The following is a 22,134-nucleotide window of genomic DNA, read 5'->3' as shown; positions in this document are numbered from 1 at the left end:
ACACAGAGAAGCCCTAAGGAGAGTGAGAGATGAGGAGGAGGCGAGCAAAAAGGGCAGAAGCCAAAAAAAGAAAAAAACAGTAGAAAACAAAGAAAGAAGCGAAGAGGCATGGTACAGGAAAGGGGCAGGGGAACTTGGAAGCACCCACATGTCAATCTGACTCTGGATGGCTGCTCTCTCCCTAAGAAACCAGTCTTCTCCACTCCTGCCTGCCCCAGCTTGGGTTGACATACAGTGAACCATAGGCAAGTTAGGACATCTGCAATGTGGCCCAGATGTGGACTGGGGGGGATTTGGCTGGAACTGACCTTTCAATGTTGAGATAAATCACAGTCCGAGTCCAGTAGATGCCTGAAGAGATCTGGTTTGGGAAATTTAAGGTAAATTTTTGCAGGACCAAAAAGAAGCAGTTTGGGCATCAGGCCAGTGGCAAGGCTAATTTCAAAAAAGAGCTCAAGGAGGATTGGAATGGTCTTCCCCCTTCCCCTGAGGAGGGAGTCATTTGCAGGAGGTCTCACCCATCTTGGTGCCAGGTGGACCTTTGGATTTACCACCCAGGTCTTCCTGGGCAAGGATGGATGGGGCCAGCTTGGCCCTGTAAATTACTTTTCTTATTTATGATTGCATTTCTCCTAGAAGAAAATTGCTGGTGCCTGATGTTTGACCTAGCAGGCTGGTTCTCGACTAGGTATGCTACATGTTATGAAGGATCCTGGGAAATAACCAGCTATTTCACTACGACAGTCCACAAATAACCAACGGGAAATAATTGTTAAAAATCCTTTTTTTATTTGAGGATGCAGCCCTGGAGGGTTGTGGTTAGTTTGCTGAAAATTCCACGATAATTTTTAGATCTTACTAAAAAAGAAAGAAGGAAAAGGGTACATTCAACCTGATTGAATTTTAACCATTGGTTAACCTGGGGCTGTGTTCGTTTGTTATCAGTTCCATTTCCCCCTTGAACCTAGCTTGGACTACTCTCATTCGTCTTCTAGGGGTGAGTGGAGAGAGGAACAAGACGTCAGAGAGAACAAATCTCTAAGAAGAAGGCAATTCTCCTTTACTTTGTTGAATTCTCTTATTGTACCTTTTTGAGCTGACTTGGTTTTTGAGCTTTATTTAGTTTTTATCCTAACTCAAGAAAATGGGCATTTATTTAGCACCAACTATGTGCTCCTGCATGGCATGGGAAACCTAATGACTCAACTCAGCAAAGGGTACTAAGCTTCTCCTAAATTAAAGAAGCACTAGACTTCCTGATCTTCCCAGTGCGGCTGCACTGACGAGAAGGAACCACACAGGTGATGTATGGTTGCTAGAAGATGTGAGATGATAAATGACCTTATGTCAGATCTGTGTGACTGCCCCTCATAAAATCCTTCAGTGGGTTTTCATGACTGTTAGGATCAAGTCAAAATCCTTGAATGGCCTATAAGACCTACATGGCCCAGCCTCTCTCTCTAATTTTTCTCTTACCATTTTCCCCTTGGATCTGTTTTTTAGATGCATCAAGCTCCGTTCTGCCTCTGGGCCTTTGCACACATGTTTGCATTGCCTAAAACATTTCCCTTTCCCACTCTCTTTTCCTGACCAACTTTATTTATGTTCATATCCTCAGCAAAGACTTCCCTGACCACCAAGACTAGGCCAGGCTCTTCTGATATACATTCTCACAACATCCTGAACTTTTTCTTTATAGCACAATTGCATATAAATAGTTGTCATAACTGCATTTAAATAGTTATTTAAGCTTATCTCAGATAATGGTTAAGACCCTCTACAGTCCATCACAGTGTGACGTTCCGTTCAAGGAAACAGTTCTCCATCGAACAGATAATTTAAAATAATTCAAATCTTTACTCAGTCTTGAAAGGGGAGTGCGGTGGGAAGGGTAAATACATTCTTAATATCCAGCAAAACATACAAAAATCCTTTCACCCTCATCTCTGCCACCCTTAATAACCTCTACAGAGAAAGCTGCTGCTCTTCAAAAATATTAGGCATCTGGGCCAGAATTTGCCCAGCAGATGGGAGAGGGAAGGGAGTTGTGAATATACATGTGTTAGTAATTCTCTGCCCCTGCTTGTCTAACGTCTATCTCCCTGGTGGGACTGTGATCTTGCAGAGAGGGACCACGTCTGTCTCAAACACTACTGTGTCCCCAGAGGCCAGCATGGTGTCGGGCACACAGCAGAGGTTCTGTGAATATTTTTGCTGAATGAATGTTGAGCCCCTGGCAGTAACGGGTTGCCACTCCTTTTCCCACAGTGAGAACTACCTGGTGCGATGGGGCAGCAGGGGCTTCCCGAAGGAGATCGAGATGCTCAACAACCTGAAGGTGGTCTTCACGGTGGGTGTGCGCTGTCTTCTCATTACCACGTTCCACACTCAAAGGATGTGATCTTGGAAATATGGCTGGTCAGTTGGTCAGCAGGGAGTGCAGCCTCGGTGCAGAGCCATGTTCTGGGCTTTCTGCAGAGATTTGGAGCAGGTGGAGGGCATTGTGTGCCCTCAGGAAGCTGTTGGGAAGGTGGATCTTCTCCTTTTGTCTCTTTCTCCCTCCTGCCCTGTCTCTTTCTCGTGCTTGTGCACACAGAGAACACATGCAGAGCTCTATGTAAACAAGCACAAACCTCTTCCAGCAATCATGTCTAGGGGCACTGGGTACAGCAGCTATTCTGATTTTCTAGTTAATTCACGGTTACACTGAGTTCTTTTCTTTGGTTCAGACCTTCTAAAAACCTTTCTAAAATATATCAGAAAAAAAAAAGACCTTCCTAGAACATTGACTGCCTTGGTAAATTGGATATTCTGAACATAATTAAGTCATAGATGACTAAAGATCTTACGGGTCCCTGGGATCATCCTTCTAAATACCAATACTCACTGGGCAAGATGTATGTAGAAATGTTGAAATCAATTGTTATTTGGATGATTTATTTCTGAGAGTGAACCTGGCTTTTTAGCTCTGGAAAGGAGACACAGTGGAAAGAAGGAGATAGGGTTATCATTTCCAGCAGAGACCCCTCCCTTGTCCTGTTTCCATGAAAATGTGTTAAAAGTATGATCTTAAGGTGTCTAAGGATATTGCTGTTGTCTGCAGGCTCCTTTGGGAAGAAATGTATTTATGAAGTTTTTCACTGTGTTGCCTGTGTTATCAAGGGAAATTACAGAGGAGGAGCCAGGGAGGGATTTGGGCATGGACCACACTGGTGTGTTTGATCCAGGAGTGACTGACATGCTAGATTAACCTACCTTACTCTACAATAATTTTCCAGTTACAGCCCATTAGGTGCAATGTCTTATGTTATGTCACAATTAGATTAGAGTGCAGCAGATTTATTTTGTTTGTTATTTCCTGAAAAATGGGCCAGAGGCATGGAATAAGATCACAGGTCCTAATTGCTTAGACAAAGTTTTCTTGGCGTATATAAATGTGCCTCAATCCTGTTTATCTATTATTAGTTAGAAGGAGGAGCCTATTTATTTTCTTGATAAATAGGAGAGTCCCATGGGGCTTCTTGATTAAACCAAGAGACAGATGTTTCATGAGAGGGAGAGGGACAGGGAATCAATCAGTGGTTCATTTTGCAGAGAACCAATTCATGATGTAAACAACGTGGGAAAGGGCATCGGTAAATTTGTGTCACTTGATATTAATGAGATTGTGATCCTGCCTTCATGGAATTCTGCCTGTGCCGCCACCTCTCCTTCCCACAGCAAATGAACTTGAGAACCTTGGTTGATTGGTTCAACAGGCTGATACTTCCCTCTCTGGAAATGATGGTAGTCTTCATTTCAGCACAAGGAAGGTCATGGTGCTCTAGCTTCTTTTATTGATTCAAGAGCTATCCAGTGAGTACCTACTGTGTAAGCTCTGTGCTAGATGCTGGGGATACAGCAGTGAATAAGCTGATAGGCCCCTGCTCTCATGGTGTGATGGGGGGAATTCAGAAAATAGGTGAATGAATAAATAAACAAGAGAAATGTCAGAAGGCAACCCATGCAACGCAGATAATTTAAACAGGGTGATGTGATAGCGTTGGACTAGGAGTTACTTTCAATTGGGCATTGAGGTGATGTTTAAGTTAGAGATGAGATAAGACTCAGCAGGCATGGGCCTCACTGGCCTTATTTCTCTTTTCTCCGGATGTTAGCTCTTCCTAGTTTCCTCTTTGGGGGCAAAGTCTGAGGAGCTGGCATGTGGGTCAGGCCAGTGGTGGACTTCCCCTCTGTTTGCTTTATAAGCATGTACCCTCCTTGGCCCTGTCAGAGGAAAGCAGCATATACCACAAGGTTCCCTCAGACTTTGCCCAGTTTGGGGGTTGCTGCTAACACAGGATAAATGGAGTACTAATGAATTGCTAAATCAGGTGACACGTGTTTTAAGTTTCATTGTCCTGCCTAAGCTTCCCCAATACAACTGAGTTTTGTAAGGCCAAAGTAGAAATGTTTGGGAGACACCACAGATTGGGGCACACTCTGAGTGAGGTGCGCCCGTCTACACACTCCCCACAGAATAGCCTGTGCTCAAGCGTTTTGCTGTGCTTATGTAACATATTAAGATTCTCTAATGCCAAGGGTCTCTGAGAGGCAGCTCTTAAAGGTCTGGTGTCTTCCTTTGAGCCAGTGAAATCTTTTTGGAGAAGAAGGGTAGAGTGGGGGCTTACCTAAGAACTTTATACGTTTATGTAGTATATTAGTTGCTAGGGCTACCATTACAAAGCATCACACACTGGGTGGCTTAAACAACAGCAATTTATTTTCTCACAATTCTGGAAGCTGGAAGTCCAAGATCAAGGTGTTGGCAGGGTTGATTTCTTCTGAGGCCTCTCTTCTTGGCTTGCAGATGGCTGTCTTCTCCATGTGTCTTCACATGATCTTCCTTCTGTGTGTCTGTGTCCTAATCTCCTCTTCTTATAAGGACATCAGTCGTATTGGATTAGGGCCCACTCTAATGACTTCATTTTAGCTTAATCACCTCTTTTTAAAGGCCCTATCTCCAAATACAGTCACGTTCTGAGATACTGGGGGTTAGGAACTTCAACATATGAATTTTGAGGGGACGCAATTCAGCCCGTAATATCTACGAAGGAAACTTGCATGTGCCAGGGCCTCTGTGGCTCTGAAAGATACCAATGCCTCTGAAAGATACCAATGCCTCTGAAAGATATCAATGCCTCTGAAAGATACCAATATAAATAATTCAAAAATCCTAATGAGAGGCGAGAAACAATGAGGGATGGAGGTCATTATAAAGGAAGCAAGACTTGAGCTTTTAAGGTTGGAAAGGATTTGGATATAGAGAGGTGTAAGAGGTAAGCATTTGAGGTGGAGATGCGGACAGGGGGCTTAGGAAGAAAGATCCAGAGTTGAAAGTAAGCACTGTGTATTTGTGGAGCAATAAAGAAATCTTTGTGACAAAAATAGAGTGCTTACATGCAGAGAATAGTGGGGAATCAGCTGGATAGGACAGCTGGAAATATATTATGTCTAGGACCTTTCCCATCAGCCGGGGAAGATTAGCACTAATAGGGTCGGAAATAGGGAGTTATTAACGTTGTTGGGGGAGAGAAATGAAATAATGAATGTGGCTCCTAAAGAGGAGTTTGTAGGGGGTTTCAGAGTGGATTGGAAGAAAGTCAGGCAGGCCAGAGACAAGGCTATGCAACTATATGGATGTGAGATAATTGGGATCTCAAACTCAGTTTCCTACTGGCAAGGGAGGAAATGCAAATGAGTGGAGGGGCTTCCTTAGTCAGAAAGGCCCCGCCTCCCCTACCTTCTCTCTCCCCCTGCCCAGCAGGGAGACATTGGAGAGTGGGGAAGCAGATGTCCATTTCTCCAGCTGTGGAAAGGAAGCCCTTATATCAGTCAAGGTTCTCCAGAGAAACTGAACCTATGGGATATGTGCATAGATAGATTTATTTTAAGGACTTGGCTCACGCAATTGTGGGGACTGGAAAGTTTGAAATCTGTAAGGAAGGCCAGCAGGCTGAATACTAAGGCAGAGTTTCTGTACTACAGTCTTGAGGCAGAATTCCTCCTCCTCTGGGAAACCTCGGTTTTTGCTCTTAAGGCTTTCAACTTATTGGATGAGGCCCACCCACATTAGGGAAGGTAATTGCCTTTACTTAAAGTCAGCTGATTGTAGATGCTAATCAGACCTACAAAAACCTTCACAGCAATTCTAGACTAGTGTTTGACCAACAACGAGGCACCATAGCCTAGCCAAGTTGACACATAAAATTTAACCATCACAGCCCCCAAGCAGGAAGATGTGGACCACGTTGGGGCCGTGTCTTGTTCCCAGAGAGTCTGCACACCCCCATCCACTTACTCCCACACCAGCCACAGTGAGAGACTGGGGATGGCTGCTTTGCCCGGGCCCTGGCTCTGATGTGAGCTGACAGACTATGCCCAGTGCTGATGCCTGGGTGAGGATTAACTCGGAGGAGAAGCAACTGTTCCCCAGCGAGGCCAGGCCCAGGGTTCTCTGCTCGGATACCAACAACATGCCTTGATGTTCCTTCTCTAGCTGATCCCAGGTGGAAGGAGGTCCCAGGAACACTGAAGCTTTTAGATTTGAGCAGGCCAGTGAGATGCTGGGGTGGTCTGGAAGGTTTTCCCTCCGGCGTGCCTTTCTGATGGTGAGCGAGATGTATTGTGGTAGTTAGGTTTATAGACTTTGGTGTCAGAGTGAGTGGACAGTGTCTCCAAGGACTGAAGTCATGACCTTAGGGAAGCCCCTTATCTTCTTTGTGTCTCAGTTTCCCCATCTGTAAAATGGGTATGCAGTAATAATATCTACTTTAGAGAGTTGTTAAGGATCAAATAAGACAATGATGTAAGAGACACTTAGCACCGTGCGTGAGACATTAGTGTAGTTCACCAGTTTTACCATTCCTCCTCTGAGCACACAGCTGAGTGCACTTCCCTGTCCCCCTTGGAGTTAGCTGTGGCCACATGCCTTGCTTTGGCCAATGAAATGTGAGTGGAAGTGATGTGCGTCTCTTCTGTATGGAAGCTTTAAAAGTCAGTAAGTGATTTGCCATGTTCCCTTACCCTGCTGTGGGGACAGTGGGAGCACCTATTGTGACAAGAGAGATCATCCGTCAGCCAGGGGCCCAGAGTCAGTGAGTGAAAGGAGCCCCTACCCATCTCCATTGGACCTGTAGCCTGAGCTAGGAGTAAACTTCTGTTGTGCTATGAGCGATGAAATATTGGGGTTGTTTGGTGCCATGACAACTCAACCCTGATGAACTGCATACATTAGGTGCTCAGCAAATGGTAACTGTTTGGATTTTTCCCTCTTCCTTTTGCTTTCTCCCTCAGAGGTGCTGAGCAATGATGAGATGGATGGTGTTATTTGTAGCACATGCTATTTTTTGGCTCCATCAGCTGGCATATAGGGAATGTTGCCTCTGTAACTGATATTGTACCTCTATCCTTCTCTTCCTATCAGTTTGAGGTGGAAGAATTGGGATTGAACACGAGAATCCTGTCACTCAGTCTCCTTTCCAAAACTCACCTTTCTTGTCTGTGAAATGGGTGTCATAGCTTTGTTTTCTACTATTCCCAGGACTGATTACATGACTGGTCCATGTATCCTAAGTGTAAGCACATCCCCCAGAATTGACTTACTAGGTTTCCTTTTCTACTTTTTCTCATTAAACACATGATGTGTAACTATTCATTTTCTGCCCTATAGGATCTTGGAAACAAAGACCTCAACAGGGATAAAATTTACTTGATTTGTCAAATAGTCCGCGTTGGGAAGATGGATCTTAAGGATACTAACACTAAGAAGTGCACACAGGGACTGAGGCGGCCCTTTGGGGTGGCAGGTAATGACACATTATGCACCATTAACTTTTATTGGGGTGCACATTTTGTGTGGCTGAATTTTACACCTTATTTCTTTCCCTCTCCTCTTGGCTCCCTTCCCCCCACCAAAAAAATTTAAGCCAGACAGCCCCTAATACCTACATTTCTGGTGACTAAATTGAAATAATTGGTGACTAAGTCCAGATTTATGATGAAGACAGTGAATAATGGAGTCCTCACGTCTGCAGCAGGGCATAGGGAGCATGGCGCAGTCTGAGCAGTTGGCGCCTTTGCTTCCCAGCGCAGTGAAAAGAAAGAACAATATGAGTGGGATCTAATTAAGGGGAATGAATCTTTTTAAAAAAATATCCAGGACAGGAAATACAGTTAGACAGGATGAGTCACCTGCCATACATCTAAATTCCAGATGGCAGTGGACGTTTGGAGAGTCGGCGTGACCAGGTGAGGCTGCTTTGGAGCAGCCTCACCTCCACATTTTTCTCCAGGCCTTAGCTCTCTCGGAGTTTCCAAGACTTCACCATTCCTGTCCCACTCTTATGATTTTTTCATGTTTGACTATCACTTGCACTATTATTTACCTAATATATTTTCTTTTTAATTAACCCACTTTATTTAAACTAAAGTACGTTTTTTTTCTTAAAAGACAATTTAAATGCCTGTGGAAATAGCAATGTGATATGCCAGTTTTATTTCTTTTTATTAAAATATAAGTTTTTAGTCATGTACCATTTATAATCCATATGTACCATATCTAAACCCAGTGTTTCGGGTTCCTTCCTTCAGGATGCCCTGATCTTCTGTAATCACACACCAGCTGGCTCTCCAACTAGTCTGCTGGCATTGCTTGCAAAGTGGTAGAATGGAAGAAGTTAGCTTATACTGAGCTAACTGGTTTTTTAACCTGGCATCGTTGCTAGCTAGCTAGGTGATCTTGGGCAAGCATTTTCTCCAGGGCTTTAGTTTCATTGTCTGCAAAATGAGAGACTTGGATCTGGTTGATCCATGACCTGTTCTAAAGTGCTCTAATTCTATATGAGGGACACTCCTGGCATCACAATGTCCCTGTTAAGACAGTGAAGGTCCTTCAACCTTACCTCAAGGTGAGGTTGCCCTTGTCCCCAGCTGCAGTCTGTTCTCTGTTTTGGTTTCAGGTGACAGCAATCTGGTGTAACTGAAAGGTTCAGGGATAGATTGCTTCCGGCATAGCTGGATTCAGGAACTAAAACGAATTTACGTCTCTCTGTCTCTCGGATCCTGTGTCCTCTTGCTGGCTTATTCTGAAGATGGCGGTCCAATTAGTTGACAAAATGTTGACCAGCAGTTCCAAGCTTGCATCCTACCAATTTAGCAATCCTGGGGAGAGAGAGCGCTTCTTTCCTGTTATTTTCAGCAGAAGCCCCAGGAGCTTAAATATAGGTCATGTGCTCATGCCCAAGTACTTAACTCTGGGCAAGGGGATGTGGTTCTCTAATCGGTCAGGTCACATGAACAGCTCTGGAGCCAGAGGGAGATTGCACCACCCAAACCATGCTCACTGAGAATGGGTGAGAGGGTCTGTTAATCAGAGAAAATGGATGCTGGTGAGGTACAAATAACAGTTTTCCCTCTTTCTCTCAGCTCCTTAACTCCTCTCTTGAGTGAGATGCAGTCACTGGTTGATTTTTACCCAAGCAATTTTAATGGCTCCCTGACCAGAGCCTGGAGTGATGGGGCATTTCATGTAACTAGGGTTTTGGCTCTTTTTGACTGGCTTTTCCGTAATCCCTACTCTAATGCAAGAGTTCTTCACCTTGGTTTTATGGATCTTTAGTGGCTGATTTAAGAGGAATTTTCAGAGGATCCAGGATACTTCTGGAATTGCAGAGTTTAAGGATCCTACAGTTATGTGTCTGTGCATATGCATACGTTTATGAAAAGAGAGTGAATAGTTTTCATCAGATTCTCAGATCCCACAGTTAGTCGCTGTGCTTGGGTTTTGTAGGCATAGTAGACATGTCAAATCCAGACCTAATTGCCTAATTCCATAGCCACTGCTCTGACTCTTTCCTTTGGCCTCTGCTAAACCACAGGCTCTTGGATGTGTCCATGGCCTGCGGACCTCACAGCCTGCTTTGCCCAGAGGGGTTTGCCGGGTGCTGCGTTATGAACCCCCACTGTCTGTAGGGTCTGATGCTGGCTTGCTTGCCTTTTCAGACTTTCCTGACCCAACCTCTTGTCCTACAGTCTCATCCCGTTGTCAACCCTTCCTGGGAACAGGAGGGCTTGAACCATTAATTCGTTTCTCTTCTTTTCCTAGTTATGGATATAACAGATGTCATCAAGGGGAAAGTGGAGAGTGATGAAGAAAAGCAGCACTTCATTCCTTTTCACCCGTGAGACATTTCCCCTTTCTTTCTGCTCTCATAAACCACACCCTTCCTCGTTGAGGGCCGCTCCAGAGCAGGCTGACCTGGCTCCCTGAGTTTGTGATAGCAGGGTGGGGCCTCCCAAGGGGAGGGCAGGAGCAGAACAATGGTCTCAGTGCTAAGGCTTTGTGCCCATCCATTCATCAAATGCCATTTATTCAACAGACTGACTGAAGCCTGGCAGAGGACTGGGCACTGCAGGAGGCATGGGGATGAATGGTGAACAAGATCAACATGGCCCTGCCTTCATGGAGCTTGTATTTAGATGGCGAATTAAACAGATAATCAACAAAAGATCAATCTGTTAATTACAAGTGTGATGGGAATCAGGAAGCTGTGAAGCAGCAGCGTCTCTGGAACCATAACAGGGAATCCTGGCTCTTGTGTGTAGAAATAGCTATGACTTGAGAGGAGGGTAGTGAGGATGGTAGATGTCCTCTCCCCGCTCTAAAGAGGAGGCTGAGAAAGAAGGACCCCTCAGTCTGAGAATGTTGTTCTTACTTTGTTACCCAGGGAGGATGTGTTTTGTACAGGTAGTGAGGTCAGTGGCTCTGGTTAAGGCACATGATTAGGGCTTAGCAGGAGCAGCTGAAGTCTTTGCCACCTTGCTGAGCAGATGTTCCTTTTGAGGGCTTGGGAATCCTTCCTTTTTAGGAGTCTTCCTAGAAATAAAAAATGGCCTTTACTTATAGCATTGGTATTCCCAAATTTCAGAGCTATGTTGCTTTGTGAAAAAGAGAGACATGTTTCTTGATGGCATGTATGCTCTCTGAGCTCGCATAGGCAGGCTCACTTTTCACCTAAGGTGTAAGGAGGGGCTGGGCAACTTTCTGAAGGACGTGGAACCACAAGTTGCGGACCCCATGAGGGCCTCATGTGAACATTTTGTGCTGTCTTTTCCTTTCCAGAGTGACAGCTGAGAATGACTTCCTACATAGCCTGCTGGGCAAAGTCACTGCCTCCAAGGGAGACAGCGGAGGGCAAGGTACAGTGCCAGCGCGCCAAGTGGGCTGGGCCGGACTCTGGCTTGGGAGCCCTTGATTCTTGGGCAAACAGATCAAAATCCTGAACCCTGGGAAATGTAGCCTTCCTTCCAGACAGAACATTGCAAAGAATGGGAGCATGTGATCTATAGAAATGGAAACCACATCTCCCGAAGCTGGGAGTCATGTCCTAGTGCCCAAGGGAAGAGAGGGACTGATATATCCTATCTCCTATGTGTCAGGCACTTTAATGTGTTTCCTTATTTGATTTCATCCTTCCCACAGTCCTGTGAAATAGATGGTATTAACCTCACTTTACCAAGACTGGGCTTAGAAATGTCAGATAGTTTGAGAGAAGCTGACACTGCTAGAAGTAACTGGTGGGATTCAAACCCAGAGCTGTCCGGCTCCAGAGCCCCTCTGCTTTTCACCTTCCTTCCTCCCCCTGGGTTGTGTCTCAGCTTCCAGTGGTCTTCTCCAGAAAGAGACTGAGGGGAGAGCTGGTGGGAGGGTGAGACTGAGAGAACACCTTGAAGAAGCTGGCTCCTCATGGTTAGCGTTCCCTTCCAGGCCTCTGGGTGACCATGAAGATGCTGGTGGGTGACATCATTCAGATCCGCAAGGACTATCCACACTTGGTGGACAGGACCACCGTGGTGGCCAGGAAGCTGGGCTTTCCGGAGATCATCATGCCAGGTCTGGCCTTTCCGGGTGGGTGGTGGGTCAGCTTGTCTAATCCATGTTCTTTGTAAGGAGTCAACTCCGTCCTTTTCTACTGCCTTTCTCTATTTCTCTCCCCAAAGGTAACCACTGAAAACAATTTTTGTATATCCAAAGATCTTGTATGCATTCACATAATAAACAGAAACACATAAATATACACACATGCACTTTCGTCTCCCGCAAATGGGATCATACTTTATATGCCATTATTTCATATACTTTATTTAGTCTTCTGCAACTTGTTTCATCACTTAATAATTTATCATCGATGTCCTTTCTATTTTATATAGAATAATTCCATTCTTGTTAGGGGAATATTGTCATTCTCTTAAATTTTTAAACTATTTTTTTCATTACCAGAGGACTCCACGCTCATTGTAAAGTGTTCAAATTGCACGAAAAGATATAAAGTGAAATGTTAAAAGCTCTTTCAAATCTTTGTCTCCAGAAGTAATCACTGCTATTAACATTTTCCAAATGTGTATGTAATAAAAGAAAAACAAATGAGATTATATAATAACACCTTTTGGAAACTTCTCTTTTTGTCTTAAACCTGTGTCTTGGCCTTGTGTCCATGGCTGCTGTCGCCGCCCGACCCCTTCTCTCCACAGTTGTAGGGTGGTCCACTGGAGGTCTGTACTGTAATTCCTTTATACCTGCTTTACCTGAGACGTCAATTCCTCCTACATTCCCCTCTGGGAATTTCAATTCTTATTTTGCCCCCCATTCCTGAAGACCCTCTGCACCCCGTCCCTGACTCCGTGTTCCTCGGATACACACAAAGTCACTCTATCTGCTTCTGCACGGTAAAAGATCCGTGGATGTTGTGGTTGTTATTCATGGGGCAAGATCAATCCAATTGGAGCTTTCCTTTGCCTTCCCAGAAGGTGTCACTAGAGGATGAAAATTAAATGATTTTAATGGAGAGAAAAACATGGCCCACTGTGACCATCCTACCTCCCTTTTTGCAACTGATTTCCTAGCATTCCTCCAACTCTTGTTACCTACCTCTCCAGCCTCCCTGATGAGGTAAAAATGCTTTTTCCAAACAGTTCTGATTTTCATTAACAGACGTCAAGGTAGGGGGCACTTCCCCCCTCTCCCCCGCTCTCCATTCCCTCTAGTCAGTGTCTCTCCTGCTGCGTAAACTCCAACTCCTGTCTCTCTCTCCCTCTGCCTCAGGGGATGTCAGGAACGACATCTACATCACTCTCTTACAAGGCGACTTTGACAAGTACAACAAGACAACGCAGAGGAATGTGGAAGTCATCATGTGTGTGTGCTCGGAGGATGGCAAAACCCTGCCCGTAAGGAACTCTGCTGTTGCTCTGGGGGACAGGGCCCCTCTTGGGTGCCTCTGCTCAGAAAGAATTGCTTTTCCCATCCCCAATTCTGCTCTCTAAATGCCAGGGGCCTTCGAGACAGTGTTGAGTAATGTGATCTACACGTTTAGAGCTTGGTTAGCACAGTAGCCCATAATGAGACCTCGTGTTATTTCTTTACACCAAAGCAGTTTTTCAATGTCTGTTCCTTTCCTTTCATGACCTCTTCTTTTTTTCTTTTTTGCTTGCCTCAGTTTTAGGTTAGCTGTTTGCAGTTAAAATGTTGTTCTCATTGAAACTTAAGCTGGTTTATTCAGGCAAAATTCATGGCAAGAAAAAGGGATCAATACAGAGCCTTGGGCTGATGTAGAGACTCAGGATGTCGTCAAAACAGACGTTCCCAACATTTAATCTAACTCACTAACACTCAGCCAGAAATTCTGGTGGAAAGCCTTATTCGTAAATTGGTCTCCAGAGAGCCGGCAGAGTGTATTTAAGAATGCAAAGCACATTGCTATAAATATTTACACAACATATGTCCTGCACAATATTTGTCATGTGTGTTTACATTTATTTACTTACATTTTCTTTAAGGTTGTCAGCAGCTGTGTCCAGTGTGTAGGAGGGTTTTGCTTCACAATTTCTCCTTTTGGAGTACTTAGCTGAAAATAAAATCCGCTCTCAAGAGAAGTTTCGGCCTGGACAAATATTCCCCTAAGACCATAGTAGGTGATCAGACAGTACAGTCGGGTGGGGGTGTGAGTATTAATAAGTCATCTGCTCTGGCCTGGGGGCCTGGCACTTAGGCAGATTTTGCTACCCTCTACCTAAGAATAACTAGCATTCACAGCAGAATTACTGTGTGCCAAGCACTGTGGTAAGAACAATGCATTACTGTTGTTATTCCTATTTTTACAGAGGGGTAAACCAAACCTTAGTCAAGTGCAACAACTTTCCCCAGGTCATAAAGTTAGTATATGGCAGAGTTGGGGTTTGATTCCAGGTTCCAGGGCCTCTTAAACACTTCTCTATAATGCCTATTCAGTTAAAAAAAATTTGCCAATTTATGTCATTTTAAAAATGAGGTGAATAATTGGTTCTATCAAATTCTGGAAAGATTCATAATTATTTTTTACATTTAAAGAAATCCTCATAATTGCCTTTTTGTTCATAAAGACTGGCCCCATTAATTAATAGCTAGTTGAGCAAAATCCAAGCGTTTAACTCTTCCTCTTTTTGTTGGATTCTGAAACTTTTCTGAAAAATGAAGTAAGTGTGAGACATTTCGCTCAAAGGAACAGAAGGGAAGAGCAGAGTGTTTTTATCTGAAAGGAAATTGCATTTTGTGAATGTATAGACCGTTGCTTTGAAGTTATTTTTATCTAACTACCTGTCGGAGAACTTTTAAACCTCAGCTTCATTTTTTTAAAACACTGGTATGCTTGCCTTCAATGTCGCTGAAGGACAAATTAGAAGGAACAGTTAACAGGAAAGCAGGTGTCTTATCTCGTTTCTGAACCATTCTTACTTCCACCTCTGCCACCCTTTTGAGTCACACCTGACCAGGCTGAACAGACGCACTTATCAGAGATGAGTATATAAGCAGGTGTTCTGGGGGCTGAAATGGAGAGGTAACTGTGGGGCATGCTGATAATTTGCAGTTTCATCTCTTAGGGAAGCTATGGGGGAGTTCAGTTGACTGACTATTGAAAATTGCTAAGGAAGCCCGTGGGAGGCTTTTCTTTCTCTATTTGCAGAAATAAATATTACTGCCTAATTAAGTATCAGGCAGTACACTCAAACACTCCTGGTTGGTACTGGTGGGTTCCTGTGGGAACAGTCCTGGTAGGAATATCGATTTCTCCTCCTTTTCCAGGTGCACACTGCCCTTGGCAGAATGCGGCCCGAGGACAGAGTAGGTTAGACTTCTCCTTGGCTGATTTTGGGGTGTCAAAGACCTTGCTCAGCAGGGGCCATAGCAGAGAAGGTAACAGCGTGGGCTCTGGGAGCAAACAGAGTTCAAATCCCAGCCTCCCCTCCTATTAGATGTGTTATCTTGGGCAAGTTTATTTGTCTGTAAAAGAAGAAGAAGAATCTCTTCTTCATGGGATTGCAGATTAAACAAAATGGTAGGTGTAAGGCATCTGGTACGCAGTAAATACTCAGTAACCGGAAGGAGGGTATCATTCAGAGAAGGCAGACCAACTGCGGGTTGAAGCCCTGGAAGGGATTGGAGGGAGTCAAATAGGCAATCCAACGTGGATGCCTGAAGTTTAAGGAGAAGTAAAAAGGCTCAGATGTTGGGCTGAGAAACCTCTGCTTTTCTGAGACCAGCCAGCTTACCGCGGTGGAGGCAGGGCATGGGGACAGTGTGGTATAGTGGTTAAGCCTATCAACTCGGGTGCAGGCAGCCAGGCTTAAAGCCCAGCTCAGCCTGGATTAGCAGGATGACCTTGAGCAAGTTACATAATCTCTCTACACCTAAGATTCTCTGAAAAGGAGACCAGCAGTGGCACCTTACTCTTGTGAATATCAGCTGAGGTAATCTACATGATAGATGTTTATTAGAGTTAGCTGTTATTATTAAGAAAGTACACAGTAGTCTCCAGGCTTGCCTCCTGCCCTGTGGATGCTCATCGGCATCTTCCCGTGATGTGGTCTTGTTGGTGTTGAACACTTTCTGGCTCTCAGTGTGCGTTCACATCCATGGTGTCGTTTGTTCCTCAGGTGATACCTACGAGGTGAACAGGGCCTGTGTTGGGAGCCTGATTTTTCCTCCTGCTGAAGTGTGTCTGCCAAAGCCAAGCCAGCATTAAAGCGTCCAGGCTTCCTGATTCCCACCCAAATTTTCTTCAACTGGCCTGCAGCCAACTAGGGGCTCTTACTGTTCATTTGGGGCTGCAGGGGTGGGCAATAGGGAAAATTGTTGAGCAGGCTTACTTGAGACTTATACAAGTCTGTATTTCCCCTAACACGGGGTTCAGTCCCTGGTCACAGTGCTCTCTCGGCACGCTCGGCAGCGTTCAGCTTTATCTCTGCAGTGTTGAGGGTAAGGTCACTGTCTTAGGCCTCTCTCAGAATAGTACTGAGACCTTTTTCTCCAGGCTTAGGCAATCAAAATTTTTCATCGTCAAGATAGTTTTGTGGGATTCAGTTGCCTGCCGTACAGCAATTTTTACTTTCACCAGAGATGTATGTGTATTTTCAGATTTTATAAGCTACATGGGATTCACTGGAGCTACAGAAACTCTAGGCCCATAAATGTCACTAGATATAAATCTTGGGAGGCTGGAAGCATCTAGGTTGTTATAGAAGGAACACTGGATGAAGAATCAGAGGCTCTGAGATGTCATCCTAGCTCTGCTACCTCTTGGGGCAAGTACTTAACCTCTCAGGGCCTCAGTTTACTCAGTTTTGAAATGGGGATAATGATAGTGATCATCACTCAACCCTCTGATGTGAGGGTTGAATTAAGTGAGGTAGTGCATGTAAAGGACTTAGCATAATGTTGGACACAAAGCACCCCCTCAATGGTTACGAAAACTTTGGAAGCGCGTTTCTAGTTCAGTGCCTCAAGAATTTCTGAAAGGCTTCATCCTGTTGAAAACCAAGAGAGTTGCGTGTCTTCCCTCATTTCCGGTTCACTGGTTTTCCTTGTTTTTTAGAGATGAGTTCTGACAGGATGCAATATCCTTGTTTTCAAATGCATTCAATTTGGCTGCAAGTACCATCAGTCAATGCTGAAACCGAGCTCATTCTTTCCCTATAGCTTGGAAGTGAGGAGGGAGCTTCCCAGTGAGAGGGGCAGGTTCTCCTCCTGTGGTTTAACTTGGTTCACCAAGCGTCCATTGGAGAACTGGAAGGAATCTGATGAGAGGCACGGACTCCTTCACCCTAAAAATGCCCAGAGACACACAGTTTTGCAGTTTTGGGGCCTGGGCCTCCAAAACCAATCCTCATGTCCCTAGATCTCTGGAGACTTGAGGTTACAGTCTGCTGGTCTGGTATAACAACCACACTTAGGCCCTTTCTGGGTAACCATAGCTTAGACCAAACAGCTGGAATGAATAGAGAGAGACAGAATTAGGGGCTGGCATACTCTATTAGAGATAATTTTTTGTTACTCTGGGGGTGAGTTTTATGGCAAAGAATAAATATCCTACATAGGTATGCTTGCTCTGTGCTCACTCTCTGCTCGGAATGTCCTTCCCACGTTTCTGCTCAAAGGACCTTAGAATCTTTCTTCAAGATCCTCAACTATAATCGCCTCCAAGAAATCTTCCCTGAGTCCTCAGGCTGCACTTGTGTGTCCCTTCTCTGTGCCCTGGAGTAGTAAACACATACGTCTGTCATCACATTGCACTGCTTAGTGATTTGTCTGCTCATCTAATGGTCCCTCCATCAAACTGTGAACCCTCATGTCAGGTTTAATATCTGACTCATGCCAGTATCCCAGTGCTTCACATGGGCCTGGTATCTGGAAGACGCTCTGTAACTGTGGGCTCCCTCTGCCACTTCTGCCAGAGTGTCTGTCTGAAGCCCAAGCTCCCTCCCCTTGCCCAGCTCCTGCTGGCACCTTGTTGTGTTAGCATCAGAAATCCATCAGAACAAGCTGCTGCTTGGCCCATCTGAGCGTGTTTGTAAACTTTGTGCACATTCAGATTTAGGAAACAAATAGGATTAATAAGACTGGCAGCGTTCAGTAGCTCTAAGGCTAGTTACCGTTTACAATAAGGCAGCCATGTCAATGCCTGGCATGCTCCAGTGGTTTCCAGAATGTAAGTAATAGAATTTCTGCAGTTAAGCAGCTGTCACTCCTGGGGCCAGTGATGTTCATGTATAGATCCGTAATGTAGAAGGGTACCTGGCAGAAAGCCAGGTTTTTCCAGGCTCTAAGGCCAGTCTTAGCCTTGGAACCAAAATTTCCCAAGTACAGAAAATGGCAATTCTGCAGTGTTTTCTCTCTCTTTGTTTTCTTGGGTTAGAATGCAATTTGCGTGGGAGCTGGGGACAAGCCCATGAGTGAATATCGGTCCGTCGTGTACTATCAAGTCAAGCAGCCACGGTGGATGGAAACAGTCAAGGTAATAATAATAATAATAATAATGATAGCAGCAAACATGTACCTAGGGACTCTGAGACACTTCCTTCAGATCTGAAGCAATACCCTAGCATGTGTCCTGTGGTACGTCAGGCAGTGGAAATGGTGGCCCAATGGGTGAGCACCCTGGTTCTCCTGATCACCCTTCACTGGCCCAGGACCTAGCCACCATGGAATTGTCAGATAGTCCTCTTGTGGACGGTGCCCTATCCATCAAGCTGTGTCGTTCTACTCAGCAGTGAGGAGTGACAGAGCTCTGAGCAAATATGAGGCTATACAAGGCCACTTAAGGCTTGAAAGAGATCCTATTGGAGGGTGACTGGACGACAATGGCATTAATCACAAATATTCGCGTTATCAGATTGTAACACTAAGCAGAAGGGAATGTCATGCATTGGAAGAAGAGTTTGGAATTAATTTAGTGAACAGTGAAGCTTGATCACAGCATCAAATATCTCTGCCTTATAATTAGTATCAGTCTTTACTCACCCTGTGCCCTGGACCCAAACTCAAGGTGTTCACATCACTTCTCTTTTGGAGATAGGTATTCAGACCTCAGTGGATCTTGCCTTGTCACCTATATTCCTATTTTTCTCAGTGGGTCTCTCTGTACTCTCCCTCTTCAAAATGATGACCTGTCCAACTTCGGGGTTGGAAAGCTGTTGGGCCAGGTTGTTTTTCTCTTCTCTGTGCTCTCTTGCACCCCAGTTTTGTCTCTATGCTAGCCTTTGTCACATGACTATTATAGCTATGTGTTACTCCATGTAGACCATGAACTCCCTGAGTTGCAGGGACTCTGCCTCACATCAGCATGGCCAGTGCCTCACATGGTTGTAGCTTAGTCAATACTCATTCAATACACAGTGAACGAATGAATTGGACTGCAGCCGCCCATGAGGCTCTCAGTTCTTTTGCTCTGTCTGAAACACACTAATGATGGCCCTCTTCAGGCTCAAATTTCCTTTTCTGGAGGAGAAAGTGCCCCAAAGTATACATCTGTTTGGTTTTTAATAGTCAACTGTACAGCATAAACTTGTCCCTTCTAAACATCAAAGAGGTTTCCTCATGGGTAGCTGAGCTTCTCGGCTTTGGCCTGAATTGCACATTACAGAGAGAGCTACGAGGCCTTGCGAGGTGGAGCAGTCCAGAGCCAGGCCTAAAGCATCTCAGTCAAGTGGGCAGCACAGCCACTGGACAGTGAAACTGGGGTGACCAGGGAGTTATTGTCCTGGCTCAGCATCCTCAAAGGCAAAAGCATCTGGACATGTGTCCTACCAAGGATGGGAATGAGCCCTAGGATTTTCCCAAATATTAGTGGATTCAAGCGTTTTTATTAATTTGCATAAACTAGAGTCCCCAAGCGTACCCCCTGATGACCACTGTTAATTTGCTAAGCCCTGCTGCGATTGCCAGAACTCCTGGAGTGTGGAGGGAAAATGTGCACTGTGCAGTTTGCAGTGCATCAAGCCCTGTGCTAAAGTTATGTGACTTTTATACCAATTTGGGGAGATTCATTTTTCCTCACTATAATTTACGGACCTCTTTTCATTGGCTAGGAATGCAATTTGCCAAATGGGTTACATTTGGTACTTTATTTTCTCTTCATAGCTAGTTCTCATGTAATTTATTTACAGTTCATCAGGTTTGATGGATGGGTAATAAATCAGCAGGCAGCACTCGCACTTAAATGGTCAGACTGCCTTTTGGGGGGTGGGGTGGAATGGGGAGGACTGTTAACTCATTGTCTCCTGAGCTCTGGTTTCTGCCTGCTGAGGTGGCTGTCCCTATTGAAGACATGCAGAAGATCCATCTGCGATTCATGTTTCGACATCGGTCATCCCTGGAATGTGAGTATCCAACCAAATGGCATCTCTGCAGCTCCCCTAAGGGGAAAACAGTGGGATAGCTGGGTGGCCCATGTATCATTTTCTTTCTTGACCTCACAATGCTATTTCCAGCTAAAGATAAAGGAGAAAAGAACTTTGCCATGTCCTATGTGAAGTTGATGAAGGAAGATGGGACCACTCTGCATGACGGATGCCACGACTTAGTTGTCCTAAAGGTACCATGAGTTGGAATTAACTCTGCAATGTGGGGGGTGAAGGAAATGAATGGGGATATGGTAGGATTGCTTAGTGGCTAATAGCATGGACCCCGGAATCACACACACCAGGGCTTAGCAGCTATGTGGCCTTGTACAAAATCTGAACTTCTCTGGGCCTCCGTTTCTTTATCTGTGAGCCCTCAATGAGTAATTGTGAGGATTTATGAGACGGTTCATGTAAACACGACAATGATGGGTACATAGAACCCTCAATAAATGGGAAAGGTTATTGTTACGTACTGAATGGGCTGTTGACTCTGTAAAGACCGCTGTGGGATGTGTAGAAGATAGCAAGAAGTATTTGAGAGATGCCTCATTTGTAGCCAGTGGAAAAATATTGGAATTTGGGATCCTGATCTTGCTGATGACTAAATCTGGAATCATCTCACATGTCTTCCTGAATCTAAGTTTCCTTTTTCTTAAGTGGTGATGATAATATTTGTGACAAACCAATGAGATGACCCATGCGAAAAGGCCATGCATAAGGGTACAGATGTCAGCCGTGGTTATTTTTACATCATGTGGCTTGGACTGTTTCCCAGAAGTGGGGAAGTGTTTGACTTGATCTCACCTGCATGCTTTCCTACAACCCCTCTTGTGACAGAGAGCAGGATGCCTCTGCTAGCACCTGGCTGGAGGCAAAGCATATGGCTGTGAAACAGGGCAAGGCTAAGTGGTTAGCACAGGGGTCAAACCTTTCTCAACCTTGTAGGCTGAAACTGCCCTTTTGCCTGTGGTCTGCGTGGCAAACACAGGCTCATCAAGGCTTCATCACCTGGTACTCTTCTCTGAGTCTCTCTGACTTTTGCAGAACCGCCCCCCCCCTTTCTTCTGTACAGCCTCTTTTTTCTCATTTATGACACATCAAGGTAGTTCTTGGCTTGAAAGCCATTCTTCCCCCAACAGATTGTGAACTCAATGGGGGCAGAGGCCCTGTTGCAGTCAGTTTTCAAGTTACTCACCCTCCTTAAGTTTCCTTATCTGTAAACTGAGGATGATTCAGTATTCAACAGTATTCACAGCTGTAACAATTGTTGTAAGGCTTAGTTGAAGTGAACTAAAGCATATAAAGCACTCAGGGCAGTGTCTGGTACAGAGTAAGGGCTCAATAAATGTTAACTCCTACGATGCCTACCTCTAATCATTCATTTCAGCAGCCAAGGGACTTATGTACCTATCAGCTCTGCTCAGAGCTCTGTATGCATTATGCCCGTTTAGTCTGCTCAGAACCTCTAGGAAGTAGCTAATATGATTAATCTTCAGTTTAATCATGAGAAAAATGAGACACAGAGAGGACAAGGAATATATCCAAGATGACCCAGACTTGTGAATGGTAAAACAGGGTCTAGATCCCAGGACTTTTAGACTCTAGTGCCTTTGCTGTTAACTTCTCCTTTAAGCTGATTCCTTTCTTGCTAGTGGGCATGTGTTAAGATCTCAAAAAATTTAGGAGGGATTAAAATGGCCTATCTAAGAATCTTTAATTCTCTTTATGCCATTAATGAAGTCCACAGAGCCTTGAACTGATTGACCAACCCCTTTTCCATTAATGTAACTTTGTGTTCTTGCTTATTTTGTGGAAAAACAGCCCTGCCTTACCAGCTGATGTTTATTGCTTCTCTGATGGTTTTCCTAGTTCTGACCCTCC

At 44.7% G+C, this 22,134-nt stretch overlaps 1 protein-coding gene across 1 annotated transcript in view; it reads left to right on the top strand.

The window, feature by feature from the left end:
- The window catches only part of DOCK2 (dedicator of cytokinesis 2), a 401,533-nt gene that overhangs the window by 45,204 nt on the left and 334,195 nt on the right, over positions 1 to 22,134 (top strand). The window contains exons 9-17 of the mRNA XM_004428542.3: positions 2,269 to 2,350; positions 7,712 to 7,847; positions 10,145 to 10,220; positions 11,162 to 11,238; positions 11,807 to 11,932; positions 13,142 to 13,266; positions 18,267 to 18,365; positions 20,157 to 20,229; positions 20,341 to 20,444. Of these exons, the coding sequence (XP_004428599.1) occupies positions 2,269 to 2,350; positions 7,712 to 7,847; positions 10,145 to 10,220; positions 11,162 to 11,238; positions 11,807 to 11,932; positions 13,142 to 13,266; positions 18,267 to 18,365; positions 20,157 to 20,229; positions 20,341 to 20,444 (898 nt within the window). The remainder of the gene's footprint in view (positions 1 to 2,268; positions 2,351 to 7,711; positions 7,848 to 10,144; positions 10,221 to 11,161; positions 11,239 to 11,806; positions 11,933 to 13,141; positions 13,267 to 18,266; positions 18,366 to 20,156; positions 20,230 to 20,340; positions 20,445 to 22,134) is intronic.

The sequence above is a fragment of the Ceratotherium simum genome, chromosome 4 (assembly GCF_057802395.1).
Source record: "Ceratotherium simum simum isolate JZ-2026a chromosome 4, ASM5780239v1, whole genome shotgun sequence".
Lineage (NCBI taxonomy): Eukaryota > Metazoa > Chordata > Mammalia > Perissodactyla > Rhinocerotidae > Ceratotherium > Ceratotherium simum.
The sequence above is the reverse complement of the archived record's forward strand: the minus strand, read 5'-3'. Positions and strand labels throughout refer to the sequence as shown.